The sequence below is a fragment of the Procambarus clarkii genome, chromosome 22 (assembly GCF_040958095.1).
Source record: "Procambarus clarkii isolate CNS0578487 chromosome 22, FALCON_Pclarkii_2.0, whole genome shotgun sequence".
In the NCBI taxonomy this organism is placed as follows: domain Eukaryota; kingdom Metazoa; phylum Arthropoda; class Malacostraca; order Decapoda; family Cambaridae; genus Procambarus; species Procambarus clarkii.
Window position 1 is genome coordinate 3,872,952 of NC_091171.1, and position 10,601 is coordinate 3,883,552.

The 10,601-nt window shown below is 47.0% G+C and overlaps 1 protein-coding gene across 1 annotated transcript; it reads left to right on the plus strand.

Moving 5' to 3' along the window:
• The first annotated feature begins 1,156 nt into the window (after positions 1 to 1,156).
• LOC123756875 (uncharacterized) lies at positions 1,157 to 10,225 on the plus strand. The gene is made up of 3 exons (XM_069329334.1): positions 1,157 to 1,267; positions 8,766 to 9,302; positions 9,455 to 10,225. Exons 1-3 carry the CDS (start codon positions 1,157 to 1,159, stop codon positions 10,223 to 10,225), a joined length of 1,419 nt encoding a protein of 472 aa, XP_069185435.1.
• Positions 10,226 to 10,601: the final 376 nt, after the last annotated feature.

Here is a 10,601-nt window from a genome sequence, read left to right on the forward strand (position 1 = left end):
ATTGGAAACTTATTTACCATAAGTCTTCCAGTTAAACTCGTTAGAATGCAATTAATGTGGCGTTTTGTATTACATAGTATACACACACAGTATTACACACACACACACACACACACACACACACACACACACACACACACACACACACACACAGCAAAACAAAGCAAAGCAACAAGGGCATGGAGCAAGGTACAAGGGCATGGAGAAACTACAGAAATAACAGGACACTAGAGAGCAGAAAAAGATACCAGAGTGCCAGGAATGAACACGTCAGGGTGAGAAGAGAGGCAGAAAGACAATATGAAAATGACATAGCGAGCAAGACAATGACTCACCCTAAATTGCTGCACAGCCATATCAGGAGAAAAACAACAGTGAAGGAACAGTAATGAAACTGAAGATACGGGTAGACAGATTCACTACAAACAATTCAATTTCTATCTTTATTATGCACCCCATACCCATCCCGTGAGCGATGGGGTAAAGGGTTACAGAAGCACATAATCGGTTCAGGAACTGAACCCTCTAGTTCGTTTAGCTAAGCAAATAACAATTTTTTGACGCTAGTTACGCAATTATTAATGTTATATTTACATGTACACACATACATACGTGTACATATATATACATGTACATTTATACATACATAGATACACATATATACATACATATACATATTCAATCACCTACACAAATACTCATCAATAATATTTTGTATCACAAGTAATTCAACAAGAGGCTCACAACAGTCACTATACAAGGCACTTTACATCTATGGTGAGTCACACAGTTTCTAGTCCTGCTCCCACCCACCCAACTGGGCGGCAGCTTTACAGCCATGTGCAGGCAGCACCTACAGTATGCAAATTTTGGATACTTCGTTGATGTTCCCGGAATATTACTGCCCTCAGGCTGCTCAAAGGCAATCCAAGTTGGTAATCAGTTCCCTTTTTACGAGCAAAAGTCTTGTCCAACTCATCAGTTCTATCGTGCATTACAAACGACAAGGAAATGTGCGAGGAACTCAATAAGAAATTCCAGGAGGTCTTCACAGTAGAGCAAGGAGAAGTCCTAGAGATAAGAGAGGGAATATCTAACCAGACACCACTAGATGAGTTTGATTACCAGTGGGGAGGTGAGGAAGCATCTGCTAGAGATGGATGTGACAAAGGCTATAGGCCCAGATGGAATCTCGCCTTGGATACTGAAGGAAGGAGCAGATGCTCTGCACCTGCCACTCTCCATCGTGTATAACAAATCACTACAGGTTACAGGTAACAGGTTATCTGTTACAGGTAACAGGTTAACTGCCAAAAATTTGGACGACGGCTAAAGTAGTCCCCAATATTCAAGACGGGTGATAGGGCCTGTAATTCAGTGCCTCCTATCTAACTTGCTTACCATGCAAGATGGAGAAGATTGTGAAAAAAGCTAGTTGAACATCTGGAGCGAAAGAGCTTTGTAGCACAACATCAACATGGGTTCAGGGATGGTAATTAATGCCTCGCAGGATTAATTGAATTCTCTGATCTGGCAGTAAAAATTAGGCAAGAAAGAGAGGGCTGGGTAGACTGCATATTTTTGGATTGGCCGAAAGCCTTTGACACAGTACCACATACGAGACTAATGCACAAGCTGGAGATGTAGGCAGGAGTGACAGGGAAGGTACTTCACCGGATAAGGGAGTACCTAAGCAACAGAAGACAACGAGTATGGGATGAGGTCTCAAAGTGGCGAGGCGTCACCAGTGGAGTCCCGCAGGGATCAGCCTTTGGAACTATACTGTTTCTGAAATATGTAAATGATCTCCCAGAGGATATAGACTCGTTCCTCTCATTGTTTGCTGATAATTCAAAAATTATGAGGAGGATTAAGACAGAGGAAGGTAGTATGAGGCTACAAAATTACTTAGACAAACTGAAGGAATAATCCAACAAATGACTAGTAAAGTTCAACCTAAGTAAATGTAAGGTAATGAAACTTGGCGGAGAATTTTCTCCACCAGGAGGCCAGACACTGGATGATGAATGGCAGAGGAAGTCCTTCACGAAACGGACAGAGAGAAAGATCTTGGAATTGATATCACGCCAAACCTGTCTCCTGAAGCCTGCATCAAAAGAATAATATCGGCGGCGTATGCAAGGCTGGCTAACATCAGAACTGCCTTCAAGAACCTGTGTAAGGAAGCCTTCAGAACCTTGAATACCACATATGTAAGACCAATCCTGGAGTATGCGACCCCAGCATGGAGCCCGTACCTTGTCAAGCACAAGACAAAGCTGGAGAAAATCCAAAGGTATGCCACTAGGCTAGTCCCTGAACTAAGAGGCATGAGTTACGAGGAAAGTCTGCGTGAACTGCACCTTACGACACTGGAAGACAGAAGAGTAATGGGAGACATGATCACAACCTACAAAATCCTCAGAGGAATCGATCGGGTAAACAAGGATAAACTATTCAACACTGGTGGGACGCGAACAAGGGGACACAGGTGGAAACTGAGTACCCACATGAGCCACAGAGACGTTAGAAGGAACTTTTTCAGTGTCAGAGTAGTTAACGGATGGAATGCATTAGGAAGTGATGTGGTGGAGGCTGACTCCATACACAGTTTCAAGTGTAGATATGATAGAGCCCAGTAGGCTCAGGAACCTGTACATCAGTTGATTGATAGTTGAGAGGCGGGACCAGAGAGCCACAGCTCAACCCCCGCAAGCGCAACTAGGTGAGTGCACGCACGCAAGCGCGCGCACACACTCACTCACTCACTCACACACACACACACACACACACACACACACACACACACACACACACACACACACACACACACACACACACTCTCTCTCTCTCTCTCTCTCTCTCTCTGTCTCTCACACTCTCTCTCACACACACACACACACACACACACACACACACACACACACACACACACACACACACACACACACACACACACACACACGAAATAACTTTTTCAGTGCCAGAGTAGTTAGTAAATGGAATGCACTAGGAAGTTTTTTTTATTATTATTATTTTCTACCACAGACGTGGCCAGACATTTACAATGCTAACCAGCATATATACATTTTCTTCTGTCCTCCATGGACAGGGTTAGAGAAGTGTTAAACATACAGTTCAAGGGTTTATTGAACACTCAACTACAGAAGGTGATTCGGTGCTTTAAAATGCTAAGCTAACCTACGTACGTAAATACAAAGATACACAGATTTACGTATGCCCTACATAAAGTGTTTGATGTGTCTTTTACATAGTGTCATTAATGTACATTCACAAAGGTGAAATGTAATTCTGATCAGCTTCCATATATACTTTATACCCATACATATACATACACACACACATATACATACATATATACACACACATGCATTCACATACATTTGTCTCATTTACTCTGACAGGGTGAGATAGATGATAAAGAAACTAGTGTGCAATTAAGCACTTAATCACTGAAGGTGATGAAGGTGCTTTTACAAGCTCAGGTTATATAGTTACATCATATATATACATTGTATAATTAATATATTACATGGTCAATCTTGGATACAAGTCCAATATATCATCAAGTGTTCCAGTACTCATATAGTAATTACAGAGTTCAGCATACCTTAGCCCAGGAGGGCGAAAGTCAGTCAGTATTACACTAGGAAGTGATGTGGTGGAGGCTGACTCCATACACAGTTTCAAATGTAGATAAGATAGAGCCCAGTAGGCTCAGGAATCTGTACACCTGTTGATTGACAGTTTAGAGGCGGGACCAAAGGGCCAAAGCTCAACCCCCGCAAGCACAATTAGGTGAGTACAATTAGGTGAGTACACACACACACACACACACGCACACACACACACACACACACACACACACACACACACACACACACACACACACACACACACACACACACACACACGAAACTGGTTTAATTAACATTTGCATACACCTACTAAACTTTCAATTAAGAACCCGCAAATTAAAATTCAAACAGGTTTAAGCAAGTTTGTGGCATCATTTAGTTGTCATTAAAGAGTGTCGCATACTGAGTGCTGGTCTCATACTGTATAATGTGTATCTTGTGGACACCTGCTGCTACTGCTGGCTACGACCCAGGGAAATATAATAGTGAATCTTGCACACTAAACACCACACATTCTTCTTTCTTGTTAAGAAACATAATTCCCTTTGTCGGAGCCTGGAAGCTGCTCCATTTTAGGATTATCCAAGGCTCTGTAAATAGTCTTTACTGCTTGTTCTTACCAGGGATGCGCCCCACAACTGTTAGCTGACTCCTGCGTAGTCAGGTGAGTGTTAGGTAAACAGAGGCATCATGGCAAAGTAACTGCACCCAACCGCTTCCGTCCAGCTTGGGGGGATTGAACCCGGGTACCACAGTTGGGAGTCGAGGATGTGGATTACTGTGTCATTGGTCGTGAGTCGTGTGTGTATGTGTGTACTCACCTATTTGTGCTTGCAGGATCGAGCATTGACTCTTGGATCCCGCCTTTCTAGCCATCGGTTGTTTACAGCAATGACTCCGGTCCCATTTCCCTATCATACCTAATTTTAAAAGTATGAATAGAGTTTTTTCCCACAACCTGTTCCTTAAGTGCATTCCATTTTTCCACTACTCTCACGCTAAAAGAAAACTTCCTAACATCTCTAATGACTCATCTGAGTTTCCAGTTTCTACCCATGTCCCCTCGTTCTGTTATTATTACGTGTGAACATTTCATCTATTTCCACTTTGTCAATTCCCCTGAGTATTTTATATATCCCTATCATATCTCCACTCTCCCTTCTTTTCTCTAGTGTCGTAAGGTTCAGTTCCTTCAGACGCTCTTTATATCCCATCCCTCGTAACTCTGGGACAAGCCTCGTCGCAAACCTCAGAACCTTTTCCAGTTTCCATATGTGTTTCTTCAGGTGGGGACTCCATGATGGCGCGGCATACTCTAAGACTGGTCTCACGTAGGCAGTATAAGTGTGTGTGTGTGTGTGTCATTGGTCGCGAGTGAAGCGTGTGTGTGTGTACTCACCTAATTGTGCTTGCGAGGGTTGAGCTCTGGCTCTTTGGTCCCGCCTCTCAACCGTCAATCAACAGGTGTACAGGTTCCTGAGCCTATTGGGCTCTATCATATCTATACTTGAAACTGTGTATGGAGTCAGCCTCCACCACATCACTGCCTACTGCATTCCATTTGTCAACCACTCTGACACTAAAAAAGTTCTTTCTTATATCTCTGTGGCTCATATGGGCACTCAGTTTCCACCTGTGTGTTCTAGTGCGTGTGTCCCTTGTGTTAAATAGCCTGTCTTTGTCTACCCTATGAATTCCCTTGAGAATTTTGAATGTGGTGATCATGTCCCTCCTAACTCTTCTGTCTTCCAGCGAAGTGAGGTTTAATTCCCGTAGTCTCTCCTCGTAGCTCATACCTCTCTGCTCGGGTACTAGCCTGGTGGCAATCCTTTGAACCTTTTCCAGTTTAGTCTTATCCTTGACTAGAAATGGACTCCATGCTGGGGCTGCATACTCCAGGATTGGCCTGACATATGTGGTATACAAAGTTCTGAATAATTCCTTACACAAGTTTCTAAATGCCGTTCTTATGTTGGCCAGCCTGCCATATGCCGCTGATGTTATCCTCTTGATATGGGCTGCAGGTGACAGGTTTGGCGTGATATCAACCCCAAGTCTTTTTCTCTCTCTGACTCTTGAAGAATTTCATCTCCCAGATGATACCATTTATCTGGCCTCCTGCTCCCTACACCTATCTTCACATCACATTTGCTTGAGTTAAACTCTAACAACTATTTGTTCGACCATTCCTTCAGCTTGTCTAGGTCTTCTTGAAGCCTCAAGTAGTCTTCCTGTCTTAATCCTTCTTATAATTTGGCATCGTCAGCAAACATTGAGAGAAATGAGTCTAAATCCTCCGGGAGATCATTTACATATATCAGAAACAGGATTGGACCGAGTACAGAGCCCTGTGGGACTCCACTGGTGACTTCACACCAATCTGAGGTCTCACCCCTCACCGTAACTTTCTGTATTCTATCGCTAAGGTATTCCCTTATCCACTGGAGCACCTTACCAGCTACTCCTGCCTGTCTCTCCAGCTTATGTACCAGCCTCTTATGAGGGACTGTGTCAAAAGCTTTCCGACAGTCCAAGAAAATGCAGTCCACCCAGCCTTCTCTTTCTTGCTTAATCTTTGTCACCTGGTCGTAGAATTCTATTAAACGAGTCAGGCAAGATTTATTCTCCCTGAACCCACGTTGGCGGTTTGTCACGAAGTCCCTTCTCTCCAGATGTGTTACTAGGTTTTTTCTCACGATCTTCTATCACCTTGCATGGTATACAAGTCAAGGACACTGGCCTGTAGTTCAGTGTCTCTTGCCTGTCGCCTTTTTTGTATAATGGGACCACATTCGCCGTCTTCCATATTTCTGGTAGGTCTCCCATCTCCAGTGACCTACTATACACTATAGAGAGTGGCAAGCAAAGTGCCTCTGCATACTCTTTCAGTACCCATGGCGAGATCCCGTCTGGACCAACAGCCATTCTATCATCCAGATCCAGCAGGTGTCTCTTGACCTCATCTCTCGTAATTTCGAACCCTTCCAAGGCCGCCTGGTTTACTTCCCCTTCTCCTAGGACAGTGACCTCACCTTGTTCTGTTGTGAAGACCTCCTTTAACCTCTTGTTGAGTTCTTCACACACTTCTTTGTCATTCCTGTGTTCGCCTGTTCTAAGTTTCATTACCTGTTCTTTCACTGTTGTGACTGTGGAGTAACTTTGGTTCGGTCTTGGCTTTGTTGCTGTATCATTTTCATAATTTTTCTCTGCTTCTCTTCTCACCCTGACGTACTCATTCCTGGTTCTCTGGTATCTCTCAATGCTTTCTGGTGTTCTGTTATTACGGAAATTCCTCCATGCCCTTTTGTTCAACTTCTTTGCTTTCATACATTCCCTATTAAACCATGGATTCTTCTTTTGCTTCTCGGATTTTTCCTTTTGGGCCGGGATGAACCTGTTTACTGCCTTCTGACACTTTTGGGTGACATAGTCCATCATATCTTGTACAGACTTAGCTCTGAGGTCTGTGTCCCAAGGTATTTCCCTTAGGAAACTTCTCATCTCCTCATAATTTCCCTTTCGGTATGCCAGCCTTTTGTTTCCTAGTTCTTTTTTTTTGGGGAGATAATTCCTAGTTCTACCAGGTACTCAAAGTTCAATACACTGTGATCACTCATTCCCAAGGGCGCTTCCATCATAACTTCCCTTATATCCCACTCATTTAGCGTAAATATCAGATCGAGCATGGCTGGTTCATCTTCTCCTCTCATTCTTGTTGGTTCCTTGATATGCTGGCTTAGAAAGTTTCTTGTTGCCACGTCCAGCAGCTTAGCTCTCCATGTTTCTGGTCCTCCATGTGGGTCCTCTGGTCCTCCTCCTCTGTTCTCCCAATCTACCTTCCCATGGTTGAAGTCTCCCATAATTAGTAGTCCAGATCCATTCCTGCTAGCAACAGAAGCTGCTCTCTCTTTTATGTTAATTGGTCGCCATGTTGTTTATCATGTTCCTGTCTGGGTCTTCTGTCATTTGGTGGTGGATTATATATAACTACGACTATAATTTTTTGTCCTCCAGTTGTTATGGTACCTGTTATGTAGTCACTGAAACCTTCACACCCCTGAATGATCATCTTCTCAAAATACCAGCCTTTTCCCAGTCTTTGTGTGTGTGTCATTGGTCTTGAGGTCAATAATACCCCCTATTCAATGACATGACCATCCACTGAGACTTGTCGATATAACAGCGGCCCTACTTCTTGCTGGGTCGTCGTTCGCTCCCGGCTAATGTAAGACTCTTAAGTGATTGTAGAGGGTTCCTTCACCCCGTCCTCCCATCCCAGCTCCTCGTAACCCATCCAAGTGCTGTGTAATCACACTGGCCTTAACCTTCCATAACTCCGGTAACTGTTGCTACCTCACTCACAATGATAACATTGACCGTACAAGCTATGCCTTACCACTAATCAGCCGTAACAACCTCGTTACATCTACAGCCACATAAACAACTGTTAGAGCCACAACAACCATACCATCAACCGCAGTGTCCAGAGACAAAGCAAATTGAAGACAGACGGCAACTTTCCCTCAGTGGTACAGAATTCACCTAGTTGTGCTTGCAGGGGTTGAGCTCTGGCTCTTTCGGCCCGCCTCTCAACTGTCAATCAACTGTTTATTTTTTCTTTCACACACACACACACACACACACACACACACACACACACACACACACACACACACACACACACACACACACACACACACAGGGTCTGGTAGCTTAGCAGGACAGTGCGCAGGACTTGTAATTCTGTGGCCCGGGTTCGATTTCCGGACCAGGCAGAAACAATTGAGCAACGTTTCTTTCACCCTGATGTCCATATTACCTAGCAGTAAATAGGTACCTGGGATTTAGACAGCTGTTACGGAGCTGCTTCCTATATGTGTGTGTGTGAGTGTGTGTGTGTGTGTGTGTGTGTGTGTGTGTGTGTGTAGAAAAATAAAGTATAAGCCTCACAGAAGCTTCTGGAACATTGTTTGGCCTAATGCCACTGACCCCATCAGGGATGGGCGATAGCACTTGTAGGGCAGAGGAGGTCAACCAGGTGGTTAGAGGTCACCCCTCTCCCTCTACCCCTTCCCCTCTGTTGACTATGACCTGGAGGACCTGCAGGTCGAGGGCCTGGAAGACCTGGAGGTTGAGGGCCTGGAGGACCTGGAGGTCAAGGGCCTGGAGGTCGAGGACTTGGAAGACCTGGAGGTCAAGGGCCTAGAGGACCTGGAGGTCGAGGGCCTAGAAGACCTGGAGGTCGAGGGCCTGGAGGACCTGGAGGTCAAGGGCCTGGAGGACCTGGAGGTCAAGGGCCTGGAGGACCTGGAGGTCAAGGGCCTGGAGGTTGAGGGCCTGGAGGACCTGGAGGTTGAGGGCCTGGAGGACCTGGAGGTTGAGGGCCTGGAGGACCTGGAGGTTGAGGGCCTGGAAGACCTGGAGGTCAAGGGCCTGGAGGACCTGGAGGTCAAGGGCCTGGAGGTTGAGGGCCTGGAGGACCTGGAGGTCGAGGGCCTAGAAGACCTGGAGGTCGAGGGCCTGGAGGACCTGGAGGTCAAGGGCCTGGAGGACCTGGAGGTCAAGGGCCTGGAGGTTGAGGGCCTGGAGGACCTGGAGGTTGAGGGCCTGGAGGTCAAGGGCCTGGAGGTCGAGGACCTGGAGGTCAAGGCGTGGAGGTTGAGGGCCTGGAGGACCTGAAGGTCAAGGGCCTGGAGGTCGAGAACCTGGAGGTCGAGGACCTGGAAGTCAAGGGCCTGGAGGTCAAAGACCTGGAGGTCGAGGGCCTGGAGGACCTGGAAGTTGAGGGCCTGTAGGACTTGGAGGTCAAGGGCCTGGAGGTCGAGGACCTGGAGGTCAAGGGCCTGGAGGTTGAGGGCCTGGAGGACCTGGAAGTTAAGGGCCTGGAGGACCTGGAGGTCAAGGGCCTGGAGGTCGAAGACCTGGAGGTCGAAGACCTGGAGGTCAAGGGCCTGGAGGTCGAGGACCTGGAGGTCAAGGGCCTGGAGGTCGAGGATCTGGAGGTCAAGGGCCTGGAGGTCGAGGACTTGGAGGTCAAGGGCCTGGAGGTCGAGGACCTGGAGGTCAAGGGCCTGGAGGTCGAGGACCTGGAGGTCAAGGGCCTGGAGGTCGAGGACCTGGAGGTCAAGGGCCTGGAGGTCGAGGATCTGGAGGTCAAGGGCCTGGAGGTCGAGGACTTGGAGGTCAAGGGCCTGGAGGTCGAGGACCTGGAGGTCAAGGGCCTGGAGGTCGAGGATCTGGAGGTCAAGGGCCTGGAGGTCGAGGACTTGGAGGTCAAGGGCCTGGAGGTCGAGGACCTGGAGGTCAAGGGCCTGGAGGTCGAGGATCTGGAGGTCGAGGGCCTGGAGGACCTGGAGGTCGAGGGCCTGGAGGACCTGGAGGTCAAGGGCCTGGAGGTCGAGGACCTGGAGGTCAAGGGCCTGGAGGTCGAGGACCTAGAGGTCGAGGGCCTGGAGGACCTGGAGGTCGAGGGCCTGGAGGACCTGGAGGTCGAGGGCCTGGAGGACCTGGAGGTCGAGGGCAGTCAATGTGTGGAGATTACACTGAACCCGAGACTGTTCGAGTGACTTTCAGGTCTGGAACCTTAAACGTCTCCAGATAAATTGTTTGGTTAATTTTCGTGAAGTAAATCCTAATAAAAGTAAGAACTTTGACTTGCTATTAGCTTCTGTTAAGTTCATCGAGCTCATTGTGTATGCTGTTAATGACCTCTAATGGTTGACGCGGGGAATAAATAGAAGATTATGATCAGTTATTTGGGAGCCGTTGTTACCAAGTGTGAGGGCATACGCAGCTCCGAGGACGACGGTGCTGCTGCCTGCCTGCTGCTACTGCTGCTGTTGCTGTCTGCTGCTGCCTGCCTGCTGCTGCCTGTCTGCTGCTGCCTGTCTGCTGCTGCTTGTCTGTGCTCTCTACTCCAGCTCTGCCCAGACCTTACATTGT

Bases quoted from the DNA above. Each gene is read 5' to 3' on its own strand.
- LOC123756875 (XM_069329334.1), top strand. From the start codon at position 1,157: ATGGATGTGACAAAGGCTATAGGCCCAGATGGAATCTCGCCTTGGATA. The intron at 1,268-8,765 runs GTTACAGGTAAC...GAGGACCTGCAG, and splicing joins TGTATAACAAATCACTACAG to GTCGAGGGCCTGGAAGACCT. The intron at 9,303-9,454 runs GTCAAGGCGTGG...GAGGGCCTGTAG, and splicing joins TGGAGGTCGAGGACCTGGAG to GACTTGGAGGTCAAGGGCCT.